This window comes from Musa acuminata, chromosome BXJ2-4, assembly GCF_036884655.1.
Source record: "Musa acuminata AAA Group cultivar baxijiao chromosome BXJ2-4, Cavendish_Baxijiao_AAA, whole genome shotgun sequence".
NCBI lineage: Eukaryota > Viridiplantae > Streptophyta > Magnoliopsida > Zingiberales > Musaceae > Musa > Musa acuminata.
The window spans coordinates 8,193,737-8,215,890 of NC_088341.1; the positions used below are offsets into that span (position 1 = coordinate 8,193,737).

The 22,154-nt window shown below is 40.4% G+C and overlaps 4 protein-coding genes across 6 annotated transcripts; 2 read left to right on the plus strand and 2 right to left on the minus strand.

The window, feature by feature from the left end:
- Positions 1 to 2,253: 2,253 nt before the first annotated feature.
- Positions 2,254 to 6,232, minus strand: LOC103981167 (DNA repair protein XRCC4). Its single transcript, XM_009397791.3, has 5 exons — positions 6,032 to 6,232; positions 5,786 to 5,928; positions 5,042 to 5,170; positions 3,545 to 3,667; positions 2,254 to 2,911 (listed from the first exon to the last, which is right to left on the minus strand). Exons 1-5 carry the CDS (start codon positions 6,201 to 6,203, stop codon positions 2,663 to 2,665), a joined length of 816 nt encoding a protein of 271 aa, XP_009396066.2. The 5' UTR covers positions 6,204 to 6,232; the 3' UTR covers positions 2,254 to 2,662.
- A 785-nt stretch (positions 6,233 to 7,017) lies between these two features.
- Positions 7,018 to 11,959, plus strand: LOC135609847 (uncharacterized). Of its 2 annotated transcripts, none has more exons than XM_065103563.1 (8): positions 7,018 to 7,265; positions 8,989 to 9,069; positions 9,150 to 9,238; positions 9,344 to 9,418; positions 9,533 to 9,651; positions 9,735 to 9,917; positions 10,182 to 10,250; positions 11,639 to 11,959. In XM_065103563.1, exons 1-8 carry the CDS (start codon positions 7,140 to 7,142, stop codon positions 11,650 to 11,652), a joined length of 756 nt encoding a protein of 251 aa, XP_064959635.1. In that variant the 5' UTR covers positions 7,018 to 7,139; the 3' UTR covers positions 11,653 to 11,959. The 2 variants fall into 2 exon arrangements, with proteins under 2 accessions (XP_064959635.1, XP_064959634.1); XM_065103562.1 differs by having other exon boundaries at positions 11,656 to 11,959.
- A 208-nt stretch (positions 11,960 to 12,167) lies between these two features.
- Positions 12,168 to 15,364, minus strand: LOC103981662 (IQ domain-containing protein IQM2-like). 2 transcript variants are annotated; one of them, XM_009398404.3, is made up of 10 exons: positions 15,268 to 15,364; positions 14,331 to 14,857; positions 14,139 to 14,253; positions 13,987 to 14,052; positions 13,820 to 13,908; positions 13,651 to 13,741; positions 13,420 to 13,566; positions 13,253 to 13,345; positions 13,081 to 13,182; positions 12,168 to 12,992 (listed from the first exon to the last, which is right to left on the minus strand). In XM_009398404.3, the coding sequence occupies exons 2-10, from the start codon at positions 14,792 to 14,794 to the stop codon at positions 12,249 to 12,251; spliced, it is 1,911 nt and encodes a 636-aa protein (XP_009396679.2). In that variant the 5' UTR covers positions 14,795 to 14,857; positions 15,268 to 15,364; the 3' UTR covers positions 12,168 to 12,248. The 2 variants fall into 2 exon arrangements, with proteins under 2 accessions (XP_009396679.2, XP_064958139.1); XM_065102067.1 differs by having other exon boundaries at positions 14,331 to 14,900; positions 15,268 to 15,329.
- Positions 15,365 to 17,371: 2,007 nt separating this feature from the next.
- Positions 17,372 to 19,338, plus strand: LOC135609848 (probable ribose-5-phosphate isomerase 1). Its single transcript, XM_065103564.1, has one exon. It carries the CDS (start codon positions 17,591 to 17,593, stop codon positions 18,464 to 18,466), a length of 876 nt encoding a protein of 291 aa, XP_064959636.1. The 5' UTR covers positions 17,372 to 17,590; the 3' UTR covers positions 18,467 to 19,338.
- Positions 19,339 to 22,154: the final 2,816 nt, after the last annotated feature.

The window sequence follows — 22,154 nt, forward strand, 5'->3', positions numbered from 1 at the left end:
AGAGTGTAAAACAACTTAAATTAACAGTTAACTTAGACACAGAGCAATCAAATAGAAAACGATAACATAGTAATTCAGAAAGAAACATTGCAACTCTTCAGTTTCACAAGTGCATATCCTTAAAGAAAAGAAACATCTTTATGAGGAAGACCAACGGAGCAAATGATCCATCATCCTCTACTAGGAGTTCAACATCTATCGTCTTGCCGGAATCCATCTTTTATTTTGCCTTCCAAGAACATATCGTACGTCGGCCTTCTTCCTCATTGAGCCAGACAAGGACCTCCAACCTTTTTGCTGCCATGGTTGCGAGAAGAAGGCTGCGAAGCAGGCACCTGCCCTCGTGGTAGTGACTGGAGGAAGAGCTCGCCGTTCTCCAGCCACCAGTAGGAGGAGCAGCACCAGCTGCTCCTGTGCTTTGGAACCACAGCCATCTCAATAAACAAGAGAGGGAGAGAGAGGTAAGTTTATTGTTGTTTAGAGCAATATAGATAGCATCACCAAACTCATGTTACGCATGCATCGGTTTGACAATCTACATCACTTGGTTCTCTTATTCTCTTCCACCTCCAGGACTTGGACTCGTTCCAAAGAAGGTTGTCTTGACTCAAGACTATATGTACCATTTCACGAGCATATATGTGTGATCGAATGTGGATCAAAATCAACCATTCCGAGGGGTTTGAGGCCAAGAAGTTGCGAGTCTTTGATTTGGACCAACATGAGGATCGAATGGACCAATTCATGACAGTAAAATGTTGATCATGATGATTTATGAGCATGCAATATCTTTTCTACCAAGAGCTAACCATATGAAATAACCCACATATATATACATATATATATATAATGATGATAGATTATTTTCCATACTTTTAAACATAATCAAAACAGGATATATGTATAGCCAATAATAGTGTAAGATTTTTGTGGGCAAAGGAAAAAATTCTTAATAAGTAAAAAATTAAGAGATGTAAAAAAAAAAAATATAAAACTATTTTTTGATTTGAGTATGCATGTCGTTGCATTGAAGTCATACTAAAATATTAATTGAAGATACTATTTCATTATCTTGGCAATCCAAATACAAACTGTATGGTGTTCTGTAGCATGCAAGACATGGACTATAAAGAACCAGAAAAGAAAAGCAAATGCTGTGGACTTGTCGGGACTTCTCCTTCCATTCCTAAAGACGAGGAGGCTTGCAAACCCCTTCATTGTTGTTGGACTTGTGGGTGCAGCTCGATGGTCCCGACGGCGGCACCGGTCCCTGTTGAAATGAGTACCGCGGAGGGAGCCTCACGTTCCCCTGCCACCGGTCCCCGTCGAAAGGCCTTGCCGCCGTGAGAAGATGCGAGCTCAAGAGCACCAGGACAAGCAACGGTAGCGCTCGGAAACAGCAATGAGCCATCTCAGTGATGAGAAAGCGAAGGAATCGGACGCCTTGCTTCTTCTTGGTTTCTTCCCATGGACATGCAGTAGAGCTGGCGAAGAGAGTGTCTTATAGGAGACAACGGATTACATTTCGAGTCGAAGGATTCGGAGTTCTCCTCGTGGTTGACTTCAAAGACGCCGCATTAATTCCACCAACTACGCCGCTTCGCTCCTCTTCCTGGTTTCCGACTGGATCGCCTTGGTCTGAAAACACTACTACTTCAGCACTGACATGAGGGATTGGGGTTCGTAGTCGTCCAACATACGTAAACATGCGTTTGATGAATTCAAGGAAAACGAAAAGAGGAAAAGACTCGAAAGATTACTTGTTCGAGTCGTCAAACATACGCAAACATGTGTTTGATGAATTCAAGGAACACGAGAGGAGGCAAAAGAAGTCAACATTCTTTTTTCTGTGAAAGAAATCAAGTAGGAGTAGTTTGACGTATGAGTTCAATGCCCACAAATGAACGTATCATTGTATAGTTATAATATGAATAAGTCGATAGACACCTAAAAATTTGTTTAGATTATGTTACATACAGTAAGTGTTCATCCTAATATGTTGAAAATAATGATCACTCTTAAGATCATCATGTTCTTAGTCAACTTCCTTTAAGCTCAGTTTACTCTTCTTTATTGCATCTGAACCAACTTGGAATATGATCGACATATGAGCCAGAATAACTTGTAGAACTGATGCGGAAATAAGGTATCTCATAGACTTGGAATTTCAGAATGAAAGACAAGTGTTGTTGAACCTTTCAAAATGTTTTGTATGAATTGGTAAATTGAAAATGATCATAAATAGAACATATCTGATACAAAGTCAGTGCATCCATCATAGTTTTGTCTCACACACATACATCATCAGAGAATTGTGAAAAGATATTTTATCTGAATGGGAAAATTCTTAGTGTGTATCTCTTTCATTTAACAATGTTTCTGCTTCTGGCACCACAAACACAAGTGTGAAATTGGAGAGCAACATCTTCACACATGTTCGATGCATGTGACAAAATGTCTCCATAACTTTCTTCATGTTGTATCTCCTCTCATGCTCAGGGAGCTCACCCAGTGGGCACGGCATGTTGGCCTGGTGAGAGGAGGCCGACGGCACGGAGAAACTTGTTGTGACACAACTTCAGAAGAAGACATTCCCTCCATGTAGTGTTTAACGCAAAAAAATGGTTGTATTTGCATTTTTGCAGTGGCCGACTCCTGAGCGCTACTTGCGAGTTCTCTTTCGAGCTCTCAAGCCAGAACTGGCTGCTGCCTCTGAAGAGCCAGGAAGGTCCCCAACAGTCTCTTCTGCAGGTTCTGCCTTCACGATTTCGTCATCACTTCCTTCGTCAAAGCTCTCGGTTCCATCGGTTGAATCATCCTCTTTTGAAGCTTTTCCAGCAGTTCCTTTTTTTGCTATCCGATCCCTGAGTTCTCTCAGTTTGGCCTTCTTGGAGTTTAAAATGGACACAAACTAGATTCACAAAACAAATAGTATGGTAAATATGTGAATCTTAACGAAGACTGGTGACAAAATGTTGCAACTACTAAAAAATTTCCACATTAAACTTTAGCTCGAATGGCTTTACAAGGAGTCCGTCATTTTCTCCTGCAACAAACTTATTGATCAGTTTTAACCATCAATATAGCCCCATTAGAAAGGTCAAAATGAACCACTAACTTGTTCTAATCAGAAATCCAGGGGATTAGGCAACATCAATCATATTGTCAGTCTGCATATATTCATAAAACATGCTCACATCACTTGTTAGGCAAAACACATTCCCAAAGTATCCAGGCAAGGACCTTTGTAGCACATAAATCTCTGAAATCCCCTCCGATTTGACAGGCTAATGCAATTATAAATCATGATAAGAGGTCTTCGGTAGAGTAACTTCAACTTCAGATGAGCATTAACTTTGTTTAAACTATCGTCTATATTCCTTTTAGTTGATAGATAAAAATAGGCTTACTCAATATCCCAACTTCCATAGTCTTATAAATTGAAATTTTATTAAACAAAATTAAAGTTTTACAAAACCACAACAATGTATTTACAGAAATTTGAATAAAATGAGATTTAGAATAACAAGAAAATAAAACATACCTTTGTGTAGACCGCAGATTCAAATTCAACTTTCTCATTGCTAAACCTCTCACTTTGAAGTAAACATTTCTCAGCTTCTGATTTCAACTTCTGGTAGGATTGCGTCTTCCTAACAACTTCTTCCTGCACAATTTTGTTAAATACTTTATTTTTGGACAATGATGTAGATAAAAAAAATTACTTTAAACATAGAACACTACTAGAGTAATGGTTTTCTTAACTAAGATTATAGTTGCACGTACAAGTATCTAAATGTGTTTAGACATATCATGCACATATATGGTACTCCAAAGAGCACTGCAGGAGTTTAAGAAATTCTAAACAATCCCATGAGTGCAAAATATTTTTACAAGTTTGAAGTGGAAGTGACAGGGTTTGATGCACAACAAAACAGTTCCTCACATATATATTGGTGTCACAAGTAGTGACCCTCGTACAATGTCAATGATTGCTAGAAGGAGATAACAGCTGTGATCAATTCAGTTTGAACTAACAGGGACTTTAAACTTGAGTCAGAAGATAGAATCAAGGAGCATGAGCACAATTATGATAGAATCAGGCATCTCTTCCATGTCACAGTTACTGCAAAAAAGCAAATATTAAGTGCATGGTGATGACTATTTTCAGGCCAACCTATATGGCATGAAAACCTTAGTTTGCATGGCCTCTCCAAATTTTATTTCTTAATTTAATAAATAATCTCAAACATGATATGAAGGCAAAGTAAGACTCTAATATTTGGCATTAGAAAATCACTAATTGGTAACATAGAAACAGAAAATGCAGGTGAGCTCCTCTGAGCAGATGTTGAGGATCAATATATGACTGTAATTTGGTGTTGAGCTAAAATATAGGATGGAGGATGGAGTATTAGATATATCCAGAATTTAGATGGATATTAAATATTAGATATATCTCATAATCAAATCATGGCAAGAACTTACTAGAAGATGATTGGTCATGTTATCAATCTCTTATCCTTAAAGTTCTCATGTTCTCAGAGTTATGAAACATACTTAGTTCATTCATAAGTCTGTTCTGCTTCCTGCATGCTAATACATTCAAAGGGCTGCATAGTGATCCTAAATCTACCAAAACCTGTAGTAGCAGTTTAGAATCCGTATCTCTAGATATCGGGACAGTAATAATACAAATAGGAATATATATAAATATATATATATATATATATATATAAATAAATAAATAAATATATATATATATATATATATATATATATATATATATATATATATATATATATATATATATATATATATATATGGAACTGTCAGACCAAGATTCATGCATTGAACTTTTGCAAAAAAAAAAATTATAGAATTGTAAACCAAGTTCAGCAACCTAGCGAACTAGATGGGGGAAAATAGTAACAATAATATGAACAAAGACCAAAGAGAAGATTCTCAATAATATAATGAAGGAAAATTAATTCCCTTCACAAGTTATATAATATACATAAAGGATAAAGCAGCATCTTACACTCAGGCGAATATTTGCGTCCATAAGGAAATCCAGGATTCCTGTTGTAGTTTGCTTATTGTTGGGTGATGGTTGGCACTTCCAGCGCCACTCCAGTGTGGTACCTTGCTTTTCAAAAGTCCATGACAACTGACGAGAAACAAAAAAAATCAATAAAGGCAAAAAAGGTAGATTACATAATCAATCCAAAGGATAAAATCTGCTAATAAATAATAGCCAAGATCATCTGTACTAATGTCTAAATATTGGAATTTGATAATTAATTACAAAAGAAAGAGAGAGCATTTTCTTTTCAACTCCTAAATTGGATAATACTGATAAGTTTGAAATTTTGTTTTAGCTTTTCAGTCCATCATCTGATCCTTTTATCTTGGATTTGAATATTCGATCACTAAGGTCAGTAGATGCATCAGATAATGGGATATCGAAAGAGAGAAAAAACCTACGAGAAAATGTTTCAAGTGCATCACTGCTTTACTAACACTACAAAGCATTTAGTTCAACCAGCTAAGAAATTAGAGGTAAGATGCATCATATCATGTGCCTAACAATGTCCCAAACTATAAGCAAACAGCATCCAGAGAGCGATCAGAGAAAGTAAAGTTCAAGGAAAAATCAGAATCTGAGATAACCAATGACTCAACCGAGGAAAAAAAAGATCTTTTTCTACACCTTTGACCTAATACACAATAATGCGAAGTGCCAGAAAGAAGAAGAAGAAGAACAACGACTAGTGTGACTAACCCTGCGCTGCCCGTTTCCAGCGTCCTCGAAGCCATATTTGGATCCCGGCTGCTGAAAGCCAAGGTAGTGCTCGGCCAGGGCGATGTATTCGGCCACCGGCAGGTCCCACTGCTCCGCCCTAAGCCTCACCTCCGCCTCCGACGCTGAACGATCAACAAGCAGGAAACCAAAAAAGAGAAGATCAAACAACAACTGTAAAGCCACGACCAGGATCAAACAGCGAGGAGGGGCCGCAAAGGTGGGCACCGTGGCAGGTCCAGGCGTCGAGGCCGTTAGAGATGGCGAGGTCGAAGCGGAAGGGGAACCACGTAGCCTTCACAAAGACAGCGTCCTTTGCCTTGGGATCCTCCACGGGGAGGTCCAGCTTCAAGCAAGTGTGCCTCGTCAAGGAAGAGGAGACGGCGGCGTCGTCCTCCATCGGCTTCTGTTACTTCTCGCGCAAGGAAACCAAAGATATCAACTTGGAGTTGAACTACCGTGGCCCAAACCAGACCGAACCGGACCGGGCCAGACTAGTACGGGTCGAAGCGGTCCAAGACGCATGCTTGGACACTCCTTCACGCCTTCGTTGTTGCTCATTAATGATGCCTCATTCATGCATGCTTGGACATCCATCCATGATTTGGATGCACTCATTGGTTGCTTATCTCACAGTAAACATACCAACTCATCATACTTGAGATCCATGTCATGTTGATCTGAGGTTCGATGCATGGATATATCCATTCTAGTACATGATTTGGGTCCATCATGCGTTGACATGTGTACAGGAACATGATTGGCATCTTTAAGATCCGTGCTCCAACAACCACTCCATCGCATGCAGCCATGTGACACCCACGTGTTGGTGATAGTATACCGGTCGTTCTGACACTGTTATTGACAGAGCTAATTGTAATTAAAAAAAAGGATTAATAACTAAGCCTTTAGATCAATTATTTTTTTGTAATATTAACTTAAATTAATTAGTAATTTTGGGAATAATACTACAGTGGAAGGCGGTTCTGAAACTCCAATGCCGACTGTAAAGACATACTCAAAACGGATTACCTGTCTTGTCAACAGATGGAGCGACGTCAGCAGATTCCGTGTGGGCCTCATGGCTAGCACCAATAATGTGGCAGGTATAGAATGAAGTGCATGCGAACACTTTGCAGATCTCATTAAACGGGAAGGTATTTGCACTTTGATCTCCGCACCGTCCAAGCCTCGTGCGTTCGCGTGCGGCTCCGATCCGTTAGGGGTTTAAGACCGAAGTCACCAAACCCTAACTGCCTCCTCTCTTCCATATCTCCACTCCTCCCCTCCATTCGTCCGCTTCGTTTGGGTTCGTCGAGGGCGCGGCGCGTGAGTCATGGATAGGTACCAGAGAGTTGAGAAGCCGCGGCCGCAGTCGGCGGCCATTGGCGAGAACGAGATCCGAATCACTACCCAGGGGCTCATCCGCAACTATGTCAACTACGCCACCAGCCTCCTCCAGGTATGACCGGTTCGATGTCTTGCCGTCATTGGGCGCTTGGTTGTGGGAGTCGACGCTCATCTTCTGATCACGTTGATTCGGGGCATGTTGATTCGATTTTGTTCAGGAATATGGGATGCTATTGTTAGTGGATGGTGTGCTCTAGATCTTCGTGTTAATGTGAATGTTGCTTGTTTGATTTGCCCTTTGAAGAATCTAGATGCTTCGTTGACAGTACTTATGGTGGTATATTATTATGGGATGGACATGAACAAAATAAGAAAGGAGTCAGTTCAGTGGGATATGGCACCCCTTGATTTGTACTTTATAGCGGGAAGTAGATCACTGCGACAGGCTTGGAATTTGTGGCTAGTGTCGATCCTTCAGTAGGGTAAATTGTGCTCCACTCCATCGGGCTAATGCCTCAAAGTGCAAAAGACGGCTCAGTTGTCAGCACTCAGGAGACTATTTAAGATGGGCTTGGTTTACAATCATTTGTATCCTTTAGAATTTACAAATTCATTTTGGGGAGAAAGTATGCATAATTAGAGGTAGGGCTTTTAACATTTGACACAGAGGTTTACTGTCATATGGTATCAGGGCAGAAGTAACATGTTGTGATATTTAGAATTTCACAAAGTACTGGTATTTATGATGAATGAGGAAGATTTGGTTTTCATAGTTTAAAGAAAAATAGAGATTAAGCCACAATAACAGTAGATGCCATGACATATACTGAGGTGCTTCAACATGTTCCTCATGTGAGTGTGACTCGGATGTTCTTTCTCGAATGAGAAACTGGCATAAATACTTAGTGCACAAAAGTTTTGCCATGAAGTCCCAGAGCATTAATAACTGACATGAATGCTTAGTGGACAGAAGTTTTGCCATGAAGTTCCAGTGCATCAACAGCCAATACTATAGTTATGCATGCGATTGATGGATTTTTTTTCTTTTCCTATTTGTGTCAACTAAGGAGTTAATTCATCTATAGTTAATTTTTATGAAGATTTTTTAGTAGAAATATAAAGTTTACATATAGATTTGGGTATATCTGATTTGTGTAATTCAGATAATCACTTTGCACTTGATTTTGTGGAAATATTGTTGCCTAGAACTTGTAATTCTTCTGTATATGAAATGAAAGAAGAATGGAAAGACAAAGAAGGTATATCTTGAAGGATTTATTTCTTGGTTTCATCTTTACAGTTGTTAGAAGACAGATGTTCTCTCCGAAGCTTATTAGCCTTTACAAAAGGATTGTTGGTGATCATACTAATATTCTAGGCATATCCTTCTCGGCACTAGTCATATTTTATTTTGTGACTCATTTTTTGTCATGATATAGTATTTGTTAATTTGTGGTCATCTTCTACGATGCTAATACTTTCTATACAAATTTCTAAAATGCTTTTTCACACTAAATTGGATATTATATGCTGAGACTTTCTCTGTATAAATGCATAATGATAAAATCAAGATAAATACTCCATGCACAGTCAGTCTTGATTGTCTGTCTTCAATGCTTGTTTTGAAGTGACTTTTTTTATTTTCCAAGGAGATGGACGGATCATTGGTTGGTATATTGAACAGATTGGTATCTTTAGTTCAGCTTGTTTCTTGTGATCCACACAGATTTGTTTGCATATATCTATGTTGGTATTCTTTTATATCCATACACCTCAGTTTTGTTGGTCAACAAAGTTCAGCTTTTCAGAATTACAAATTTGAGTCGTACATGCAGGAAAGTCATATGAAAGAGATTGTCCTAAAGGCAATGGGACAGGCAATCAGCAAGACAGTAGCTGTTGCTGAGTTTGTCAAGGTTGATATCTTACTGCTTATGTGTGATTTTGCTAGTATGTGTCAATTTTTAGCCTCTCTTAATCTATATTTTGACTACAGAAAAGGTTTCCTCATCTGCATCAAGATACCGTGATAAGTTCTGTTAGCATTACTGATGTTTGGGAACCCATCGAGGAGGGTCTTGTTCCGTAAGTGTTTTGCTGCTTTTTCATGGAGAATGATGGTATTTGAATTTTGATTGGGTTGGTGGTACAACATGCTTAACTTTTTTTTTTTTTTTTGCTTTTGTGAAGATTGGAGATGACACGCCATGTTTCAATGATCTCAGTAACTTTGTCAACCAGAGAACCCAACAAGAAGGGCCCTGGGTACTGCATTTGATTCTTCTTATGCTGCATCTCAAACATGGTTTAGTCTTCTTAGCGGGGTATGGCTCTACAAGAGTTTTGTTGCATACACTGTTGATTTTCCTCCCTTGGTAGGTATCAAGCTCCGGTACATGTCCAGCAGCCAAAGCATCAACAGAAGTTTCAGCAGCCACAGCAATCTCAACAACAGCAACAATATCAGTACAGACGGGCACTTGGTCAACTTAATGAAGGTACTTCTAATGAATTCTAATATTTTGACTACTGAAAGTATCAATTAATATATAATATATTATTTTTGTTTTTCTTGTTACAGATTCATATGGCCGAGGAAGTGTTAGAGGTAGAGGAAGAGGAAGAGGCTGGGGAAGAGGAGGATATGGTGGGTATGGTGGATATGGCAATAATCAGGGTGGTTATGGTGGATATAACAACAATCAAGGAGGATATGGTGGCAACTACAATCAAGGTGGATATGGTGGCTATGAAAACAACCAAGGTAGCTTAATCTTTTGATGAATGAGCGTATATAGATGTGTCACATTTTAGATTCTGCTTCTGATGGACTGGAGCATCGATATATGGTCTGCAGCATATAACTTATATATGCTTGCTCTGATGCCTTGATTTATGGGATATATGATAGTCAAAATTAGTATAATTAAGGACATCAAAAGGAGTATATATTGAACTTTGTTTCTTCTCTTTCTTTTGGTTTATTTAGTTCTCTTTAAGTTAGCTGATTCACTATATTTCATGATAGAAAACGGTGGATGGAACTCAAATTGGAATCGAGGTGGTGGACGTGGTAGAGGAGGTTGGAATTCCCGTGGTAAGCTCATAATAATTATTTTTGTCCTTCACTTGCTTTTACTTTATGACCTTGCTGCTGCCACATTGAGTATTTACGTCTAGACCTGTCACTAGGGTTCAATTTACAGAAATAGTCTCTCTACCTCCAGGGATATGATTGGAGAAGACTCCATATTTGCAAGAGTCTTATGCAGTTGGTTTCCCTTTGCCTATTAGTATTTTACAATGTATTTACTTAATAAGAGATCTAAGTTGGATCGATATTGGGACCAGGGTTTGGATTAAATTTTACTGGTATCTGTCAGGGATGAGGATTTTGTCTGGATTTGCCAAATCACATTGTTTGAAATTTATTTTGTGAACTATGAAAAATATGACTCTGACTGTTGGCAAGTCATTCGAATTCATATGTTTGGTTGAGACGGGTCCAAATAGATGTGACTGGCTAGTAATAAGGCAGATGTTGAGATTGATCTAAGGTCTGCCATGAAAAGATTATTTCAATAATCCATGAATTTCAAAGGTTTCAGAATTAACTTGGCTTCTTTTCATCTGGATCATCGGAATCAAAATAATCCTGAATCTGGACTAAAAACAAAAGCAATCACTTGTATTGTTTCTTTGGTCATGCTGTGTCTGGCACCATCTAGGAAACTTGTTAATTATTTCTTCTAAAAAGATTTTATGATATTATCTTGAGTGCAGTTTTTCCAGTTTATTTCCCTCGTGCATCTGTGGTTGTAGCTGTAACACTAGTATTCAATCATTGAAGTTTTGAACATGAGTTATGATAGAAATAGGAACAATTTGCATGGGAGAAGTTTTGGATGGTGAGAATGACCTATGGTGATGATTAGTAGGTATATTTTAATTAATAAAGTCTAGTGTTTTACTTAATAAAGTTTGGTTTAATATATTGTTTTAATTAATTGGATTTGTCCAGGACTAGCTATGTTCCTATCTATAAGTTTGACAGGAGTTGTGCTAGGTTGGACATGTTAACACTGAATACTTCCAGCATAAGCATGTCAAAATGCAAATATATGAACATTTGAACACATGGGTAACGAAAAGGATGTCTTCACAAAAGTTACATGTGGGTGATCATAAGGGACATTGAAGGATGTCTTCACAAAAATGACATGACTGAACTTTTTCTTCTTTATTAGTTACAACTTGATGATTAGAGTGAATAAAAAAACAGCTTGAAAGTGATGAAGAAGTGTGATCTGAAAGGATTTGTTCAAAAACCATTGCACCAAGCTGCCTCTTGCCTCTTCTAGTAAGTTGATACCGGGACAACCCAGCAATCTTTATTTACATGCTAGGGGTGCAAAAGATAGATTTTTAACTTTTCCCTTGAAACTTGTCTAAAATTATTCATCCATATTCTTTTGGTATTACCAGAAGTCTTGATGTAACAGGTGCAGGATATGGTGGAAGAGGAGGTGGTGGAAGAAATGGTGGCAGGGGTTATGGAAATGGGCGAGGAAGGATGGGTGGCCGTGGGAGAGCAAACTAGTTTTATCTACATGTTTGGCTTGTTGTCTTGTCAATGCATCGCTAATCTTAGGGAATATAATCATCCAACGTCTTCAAGTTTATTTGAGAACTTGCTTCGGTGATAAGTAGACCGGATTTATGTTTATACAGTTGTGGTTGTTCAATTCAGCTTTATTGCTCCAGTACTACAGCGATGTTGTAATCCATTTCATTCCTCCTTCTGTATCGCTTGCTTGTGTTCATCAAGGTCCTTCAAGCTTCTTTCTCCTATTTATTTCTCTGCTTCAAGCTTCTATAGGTATATATGCAATGATCCACCATATGATAATTTGCTTAGAAAGTTACCATAAAAAATGCATTGATTTTTTTGTTGATCCATCGAAATTTCATTAAAGTTTCGATGAGGCACTTCCTCGAGAAGCTCTACAAAACAAATCGACACAAACACTCCTCATCTCACATATATATATATACACATATACATATGTAAATGGTTCAGAGGAACAGGTTCCCTTCATCTTCCATTGTCTTGCATGTGAGATTGCTGCAGCACTTCCTTGAGCAAAGATTTCTCCTGTGTCAGCGGACTCTGGCATCTCGCGGTCCGCGGTGAAGCTAACCTAGACATCCCTGCACCTGTCGGCGACAAGCATACTTGCTCCAGCGCACGAAACTGGAGCTCCGATGGGTAGTCCCTCACACACCCAATTCGAGGCCCTGCTCCCGTCGTCCACTTGAAGGAGAGCTTCTTCCCCAGCTGATACGAGTTGATGCCCTTCTTCGAGTTTATCCTTCGACGTATCAGTTCCGACGATATCACAGCTTCTCCACCCTCTTCCTGCTCCTCAACACACACGTTCTCTGGTCTGGTCATGTCGTGTTCTTCAGCAGTCATCTGCTGCTTGTGGAGATTGTGATCTTGCTGCACCTCAAGTGTTCCCTCTGGTTTCGGATCAGCAACTGTTCTGCTAAGGTTCACTCCCTCGCACGTGGTAATGTTGTTAATGCTTGTGTTCCCAGTGGAGGATGCTCGAGACAAATCTGCATCGGTTTCAGGCTTGGTAGAGACATTTCCTTCGGCCATGTTCAGCTTCGAGTGGTGCTTTCCTGGTCTACTGCAGTGTTCTCCTCCTTCATGCTCTAAATCTGCATCGGTTTCACGCTTGGTAGAGACATTTCCTTCAGCCACGTTCAGCTTCGAGTGGTGCTTTCCTGGTCTCCTGCAGTGTTCTTCTTGATGCTCTTCGGTTGGACTTCTCTGTTTGAGATGAAACAAACACAACAATTCAGCATGCTTCACAGTGATTCATCTATGATGAAGAAGAAGGTACGAATGACTTGTTGACCTTAACATCAGTGAGATCGACATTTTTTTCTGCAAGATAGCTCATGAAATCCTGAAAGTTCTCTTCGGTCGGGCGATAATGGCCGCTATGAGGCCACACAGCCTGACAAAATCATGATAAAACACGTAAAACAATTCGACATAATTAATTTACCGAGGAACTCATCTTTTACCTTGAGAACTCCTTTTTCTAGTACCAGTTGGCCAGCAGCAGAAGTAGCTCCCCCGGCAAGAAAACTAGAGTGCTGAAACGTGCCTTTCTTCTTCTGCAATGCTCCATCCATCATACTAAGCAGTTTTCACATCGAACAACGATTTGTAGTTCAAGGAGAATCATCACCTGAGCAACATATAGTTTCTTCAGTGTGCTTAGGACGAAGATCCACTTCGCATCTTTCGGACCTTCAGACGAGTCTATCACCTGTCTGTTCTTCCTGTACATGAATCTTCCATCCTCGATTATGACCTCGTAGGCATCCCTTTCTTTCTGCAGATCACCACGATGAACAACTAATCGATCATGGAGAGAAACACAAAGAAGGAAGACTACGTTCCCGAGGCAACTGCTTACAGGGCCAAGATACTTGATGCACTGCTGTTGCAGTGTCGATCGAGTGCACTGTTCTTCGAGGTTGACCTCCTTTCCTTCCCCTACATCGAGCCTAATGAACACAACGTGATGGATTAAGGCAGATGCTCTACTGGTTATCCAAGTCCCTTGGTGAAGTCTGCAGACTAACCAGTAGAAGAAAGGCTGCATGCTCTCGCGTTGAAGCCAGCAGTCATAGTAGAACTGGAGATTGTGACCATACCGATGTCGAGGATCGATCTGTCGATATATAACATTAAAAACATCGATAGAAATGAATGACACAGATTGTTCTGTGAACTGAGATGAGACACTCACTGCCTCTAACCAATGCTGCAAGGCAAGTTTCTGAGCTTTCTCATCCTTGGATAAACCCTTCCCCACCTGTAAAGCAAGAACACGAAGTTTAATCCTCGATGATCAGAACATCACAATCGAGATAATGTTCATATCGACTCCAAAAACCAGACCTTTGCAGCCCTCGTTCTCGCCCTCGACCACCGCGAAACCGCAGATTCTTGCTTCTCGATGTCGAAGAACGACACGGAGCTTCGCTTGAGCAATGCAAAATCTAACAGCTTCCACCTGAATACATAGAGAATCTCAATCACGATTCATCTGACATGAGTCCGGAATCTCGGGATCGGCAGTGAGGGTGATACCAGCTCTGCTCTACGAGGACGGCACAGTCTGCGAGCTGTCTCCTTGTCCGAAAGCTCTTGTAGACCTTCTGCAACCTCACGGCAGCTTCATGCTTGGGGCTGCCAGGGCCGATCAAATCTGATTCCAAGGACCTCTTCCCCAGAGGACTGAACCTCGATATCTTGGGATGATCAATCTTTGCGGGCACATCTTGCTTAGGAGCAGCAGTCTTTACCGCGATATCGGAGTCCAAGTGGAAAGGGTCCATTACCCTTCCATTAAAGCTCACAGATCCTTCTATCAGTCGTTTCCCGGGGCCAAGAGACTTGAGGTTGGCAGGCTTGGAGTCGCGGCCATTGAAGCTGATGGACCGCAGAGTCGATCTCACGTTGTCGCCGAAACTGAGAGACCTCACGATGAGAGCTTCCAAGCGATCGTTCATGGAATTATGGATCTCTCCGGGGCACGAAAGTGTCACCCCCATGTCGATGTTGGATGGAAGAGGCTTCTTCTCCTTGGTGATGGGCAATGAGATGTAGATCTCAGCCTGCAGAGAGAAGAACTGAGCATCTAAAACCGGCAGTTTCGAGCTGCATGAGAGCAAACGTTTTAATCTGCCATAAGAAAACCAGAAATGCTCCTGAGGTAACGATTTCACAATGCCTTGAAATCTTCGAGAAACAACATAAAAAATGAGGCCATTAAACGCTCCCAACAATCGAATCGAAGGCGGAAACATGACAGATGGAACCAGTTCATTCAGAAATCAGAATGAACAGGACCCATTCACCTACCATTCTCATATTAGAGAAGCCATTTTTCATCTGAAACGATCCAAAGATTGTAAGAACAAACACACACTGACCCATTTACATGCATCAAGATCCGCTTCAAAACCTCGGGAGAAGAACAAAAAAGAAGAAGAAGAAGAAGAGAAAACCAAATGATTCCACTCACAGGAAGCAAACATGAAGAGATCAAAGCTCAGACCTTCCTCTCCTCTGCCTCGAGGATCACCCAACAACTTGTTCGAGAGAGAGAGAGAGAGAGGGGGGGGGGAGGGGGGGCGGGGGGGGGGGGGGGCGAGTTGAGGTGGGGAAAGGAAGAATAAATTGAGGCAGAGGGGATGGTAATGGTAGGGAGAAAGAACAGGATGGTTTGGTTGGGTTGCTCCTAAATTAAGCTACTTGGACGAAGTTAATCCGAGATGGTGTGTTTAATTGAGGGGGAGGACAGTGTGACATCCCAAATCTTCCAACCACGTGTTCCTGCAAATCTATCCAGTAGATACAGCACCGCTTACGTGGCACGGAAAAGGGCACCATGTTGGTCTATTGGACATGAGATCCCATGTCCTGTAAATTCACATTCCAAGGCAAGCCATATGATCATCCACCATCCACTTTCTATGCTTGCAATATATATATATATATATATATATATATATATATATATATATATATATATATATATATATAGAGAGAGAGAGAGAGAGAGAGAGAGAGAGAGAGAGAGTAACAAAGTCTAATTTCCTAATGATAAATCTAATAATTTTGATTAAATTGAAGGTGCCAATTAGGTTAGTTGATGAAAATTTTGATAATATATCATTCGGTTTCTACTCGAATTTCGTCACTTATCCTTTGATAAATAAATAAATAAATTATATATTATTTCTATCATCGTTTCTATTAGGTTATCAGGTTGATATCGGGTCCAATCCATTTAGGTTCTAATGATCAAACATATGATTAGTGAAGAAAATTTTTAATTTAATATTTTTTTAAAAAAAATATAGCTTTGTTAATAGTTTGATTCAAGTTGATCGTTGGACTGAGATGGTAGGTCCAATAATTCAAAGATGTACAATTGTAGAATAATATTGTGCTGTTAATTATCAGCATTGTTGTGATTTATTTGCCCAACACTATCCTCCTTTTTTTTCTTCTTCTTTTCTGAATGATTTAGACTTCAGTTTCCAAATAACACTTTGGTTTTACATCAAACCTTTAGGAAGTTCTTTACTGCCATATGTTGAAGAATAAATGCAGTAGTTTGTGGGAAACTGGTTGACATGCAATCTATCAGCTTGATGAAGTGATCAAAATCATTACGGTTTGCCATTCTTTGTTTGATCATTGGAGCATCATAAATATGTTCATCTGAGTTCTTCATCAGCACACTAACTCTGGTAGGTTGCAGCTTCAACTAAGAAACCCTTAATCCAAGTTTCTTTTGGATATTTATTCTCATGTAAAAACACCTTTGACATTAGATCATTTGATAGACAGATTAATTATTTTTGAAATTTAAATAAAATAAAAACAACTATATGATTCAGATTATTATTATTATTATTATTAACTTTTATTGCGTAATAGGTGAATCAATCTGTGCTGGATTTAAGTACTTATCGATCGTATTTAGGAAGAAATTGGGAGTCAATTTAGGACGAAATCCCAAATCAATATCCATCGCGCTTTTTAGTGTAGAGATCCTTCAATTCTCCGACTTAGAAATGCTTCTCATACGCTACCAAACGTTACTCACACTTATAGTTAAATGGGACCCGCTGCGGCGCCCGCCGCAGTTGGACCTGTTCAAGAATCATCATGAAGGTACGTTTTGCGTCATTTTGAGACAGGTAGCGAAGTGTTTTCTGCTCCCGCTTTTTTTCCTCCGTATCTTGTCGTGGGGTCGTAAGCTGATCTCCACCGACCACCACCCAAAGTGCCTCCTTGACCATACCTCTGTGGGCCCCGACTGTGGTGTCGTCTTGACCGTCCACGTACCGCCCTCGAGAAATCATGTCCGTTGACATGGCGGTCTCACCGATCCTCTCCTGCCCATATCTCGCTTGACGGTGGTCTCGTCTCGACTCCATGCTCGAGTAGTGGTCGGTCCGCATCAGCTGTGAACCTTAGAACGTAGTACGCCGAAATATCTACACTTTGGTGAGAGAAGTCTTCTGGAAATGGAACACGTTTCGCATTGTTAAGGGTCTAAATGAAGTGTTCTGTCTTGTGTTAGATAGAGGATCGCTCACTGAGCTCTTTTTATACCCCATCGACGCACCCCTACATCGCCGGGCTTCCTCTTGCAGACGCCGTCCTCTTCAAACCCTAACCCTTATTGCAGGTTGGATTGGTCCAGTAATCAAGGCGAGATTTTTTGATCCAATCCCACTTCGGAAATCAATTCTCGTCCTTTTTTCCCCTGATTTTTGGGTACATTTTTTATAATAAAGAGCGAATTTTTGATTCGTTTCGCCATCTACAACATGCGGGCCGCTTGGTCTCGGACCCTTGACATGGCGATCCCCTTGCCCCACCTCCTCCACTCGGACCGGCCCCTCCCAGCGGCCGCGTCGCACGCCACGCCCCCGTCCGCCTCCGAATCCGCCGCCCCGCCCCAGGACGAGCTGAAGCGGGTGGCCGCCCACCGCGCCGTGGAGCTGGTGGAGTCCGGTATGGTCCTCGGTCTCGGCACCGGCTCCACTGCTGCCCACGCCCTCGACCGCATCGGCGACCTCCTTCGCTGCGGCGTCCTCCGGGACATCGTCGGCATCCCCACCTCCGAGTGGGCGACCGCCCGTGCCGCAGCCGCCGGCATCCCCCTGTCCGACCTCAACGCCCACCCCGTCGTCGACCTTTCCATCGACGGCGCTGACGAGGTCGACCCGGCTCTCAACCTCGTCAAGGGCCGCGGCGGGTCCCTCCTCCGCGAGAAGATGGTGGAGGGAGCCAGCCGGCGCTTCGTCGTCATCGTCGACGACTCCAAGCTCGTCCCCCGCCTCGGTGCCAGCGGCCTTGCGGTTCCCGTGGAGGTCATCCCCTTCGGTTATGCCCTCACCCTCCGTCGTCTCCATAAACTCTTCCATGGCGTGCCCGGCTTCAATCTCAAGCTCAGGACCGCCTCCGTGAACGCCAAAGCCAGCACCTTTGAGGAGGATGGGTTCGAATTGGAGCCATTTGTGACGGACAACAAGAACTACATAGTGGATTTGTTCTTTGAGGAAGGGATCCACGGCGATCTCAATCTGATTAGCGACGAGATTCTGAGGATCACCGGAGTGGTTGAGCACGGGATGTTCCTCGGGTTAGCGTCGTCGGTGATCGTGGCCAGGAAGGATGGGGTGGTGGTGATGGACAAGTAGATGAAGTTAAATGGTATTTGAGAACCATACTTAATTTGGACAAGGAGTGGTTGAGCACGGGATGTTCCTTGGATTAGCATCGTCGGTGATCGTGGCGAGGAAGGATGGGGTGGTGGTGATGGTGATGTCCAAGGATATGAAGTTAAATGGTATTTGAGAACCATACTTAATTTTTAGATAAGCTAATTATATATTGCATTTATATCAACAAAGGAAGCCACTTGATTCATATCATGAATTCTTGAAATTAGGAATTGCGATTATTGTAGGAAGAGAAGATACTAAGTCTGTGTCTATGAACTTTGGTTGGGGATTTAACATATAGTCAAAATTGATAAGATTTTGTTGACATTCTTCCTCTAGTTTGTTGCAAGGAATTGTGATGTCTAACCCTTTGATATCAAATTATTAATTCACTTCTGTTGCAACACATTTCTGCCGAAAAAACGTCTCTTTTGTTGTTTTGATTTGATATTGCCTTCAAAAGTTACATCAATTATGAGCTTAGAGATGCAGTGGCTAGAGATGATCCCAGTTCCGGAACCAGCGGTTCCGGTTCTTGGTTTCATTTCCAGCCCCATTCGGTTCCTGTTCGAATCTAACTGTGGCAACTTACTTCGGAAGGTCGCCTTGAAGTGATATATGCAAAAGAGATATGAGTTGATAAACTTGGAGTAGTTGTAAGGAGTAACAATTTGCACCTGCAAAAATAGGCTGTTAGCAATTCTTTTGTCCAAGTCTTGTGTGCCTGACATAATCTGTATATGAGGCTTCCTCATGCTTACTCTAAAAGGCTATTCCATGCTTATTTTCTTGATGCATTTGGACTGAAGTTGCAATGAAAGAAAATAAGCTTTTGCTTTGTCTTTTCAGTATGTTATTTCTTTTATATAGCAAGGGTTTATGTTGATACTTCTCTTCTATTTACTCCTGCTATGATTGACATGTATTAATAACAGCAGCAGGCTCCATATCTAAGTTGCTACATCTGTATAAGCTTTGAGGTTATGTGCCTTTGGATATACTGTAATTGTGGCTATCAATGATGCATTTCTGAATTGCAGGTAAAGTTTTCCTTCTTTAATGTTGGGAAGATGCTATTCATGATAGAATATATGAATATGCACTTCATATTGTTTCTTTCTTTATCTTTTTCCTCATTATTTTTCTTCTTGATTTAGTTATTCTCTCACTTCGTGGTTACTGATTGCTTAATACCTCAAAGGGAAGGTAGATGTAGCATATAGCATCCTTGGTTGCATCATTTTTTCGATGATGATCCAGATGATATTTTTTACTGAACATTAAGTTTGTATGAAATGTGATTGTGCTAGTTTTGTGGTGGTTAAAGAAGAAATTTAGTTGATTTAGTGTAAATGAAATTTGGTCTCTCTCCAAAATAAAGCTTAATTGGTTTGGTTTTAACTATATATATATATATATATATATATGTGTGTGTGTGTGTGTGTGTGTGTGTGTGGATCCAAAAAGATTACAGAATCTCTCCATTCTTTAATAGTTAGATTTAGGAGTATATAGTGTTATTATACATAGAGCCCTTCGAAGCTAATGGAGATTTACTTCCAAATATGTCTCAAGTTGACGGCTTGTGGTTTTATGAAAATTGCTTCGGTTGTATCCAAAAAGGTTTCCTGTATAATGCGATAGATTATTGATAAATTTCAAAAAGGATTATATGTCATTTGATCATCAATGGGTCATCAAATCATGCGTTCAATTGAGTAAGAGATGAGCAACGAGAGGTTTGTGAGTGGTTTGGCAAGTGGGAAGTGTGATATGTTATGATCATCAATGTGTCATATCTCCCATATCAATCAATAGATATTATTTTTTATTATATTTTTTGGATGATAATGGTATCGATCCATATGTCACTTTATATACCAATATTATAATTTTAACTATTATTATAAAAATCTCAAGAGTGAGCTTGTCACTTTATATCCCATATCACGATCGCTATCAAATTAAGATAAAATTGAATGATGTTGTCGATGCGATGTGGATGCTTGTTGGGATGTTGACATAAACATGGGCATATATATATATATATATATATAGTCTCTTTAATTTTGAAAAAAAATTGTAGGGCTCTCGTGGCTATGTGAATTATTGTTTTACCCCTATCTTAGTTAGACCCACCATCATCTCCTTCTTACATCATCATCATATATTTTCTTCGATACTCATCGTCCTTATACTCTTGTTGGGCCATAGCCACCTCTCCTCCCCTTTGTCTCGTCGAATTCATCATAAGCTCATTTGCCATTGGAGTTCATGAATTTTTCTTCGGATGACTTATGTGTCAGTATCATTATTTGTAGTCCTTTCTTATCATTAATCACAAGAGAGGAAGGAGATGAGGCAACCCTTGCTCTCACGTTGTCAACCATGAACAAGAAAAGAGAAGACGTTGACATCCTTTGCACCCCGTCATTTCTTGTGCAAGAATTGCAAGTGATAGTTTCGACCAAGTGGAGGGGAGAAGAGATGGCTATTGGGGGTCGAGCTACAGGCAAGGGTTGGTTAAAGGGATACAATATTTTTTTAAAAAGGAGTATTTTATTGAATTTTTTTAATTAGGATTCTATTTGAGAAATTATCAAAGTTTGGTTTTATTTTAAAAATTCGCTTATATATATATATATATATATATATATATATATAATCGTGGCCACAACGGGAAACATGAAAGTGAGGAGAGGGCGGACACCGATCCCCACCTTCCATCGACGTGAGCGCGTGCGGTTCTGGAGGCCCACCCTGTCGACCGCACAACCGGCATCGGTCGGACACGTGGCTCGCTTCCAGAGGCCTCATCTTCTGGTGGGGGCCATCGGGCATCCAATGATTGTTTACATCACCCAATTCGTCCGCGCCTTTGCCCAAATCCACAAATTAGTTGAAACAAAACACTATTACCTTTTTTCTTGTCTCTATGGACTGTAATATATATATATATATATATATATATATATATATATATATATATATATAAACTAACAATCAACTTATTATTGTGAAAGAGATTAACTCCAATGATATATATATATATATATATATATATATATATATATATATATATATATATATATATATATATATATATATATATATATATATATGCATATATGTAAATTGAAAGGTGGAGATTAAGAAGCATTTGTTTGGATATCGAAAGAGGGTGTCGGATGAAGAGAGCAATAGAACACGCATGAGTGGAGTGGCCTGAGTGACTGACCCAAGAAAAGCCCCCCCCGACAAAGGAGGGAATCTATCAGTTTGACCACTATTGCACACCTTTCGTACTGGGATGGAGACTTGTCCTCCATGTTGCCGTCTTCATGCTGACTGACCCACTGACTCCCACAATATTATGTAGCCACATTCATGCTGCGTGCATGTATACATGTTCATATCCACTAAATATTGTGAAGATATAGATTTATCTTCCTTGTTTGACATCTGCCTCAATGAGTTCATGTTGATGCAGGTCAGAGGAGGATGCTGAATCTTTAGGTTATATTTGAGTTTATCTTTTGTAGATTTTGATGATCTTTCTTCTTCTTCTTGTTCTTCCCCTCTCTCTCTCTCTCTCTACCTAGTCAAACAAGAGAGGGCAGAAGGTGCAATGCAACTCCCAAAGACCAGCTACATCTCAAGTTTC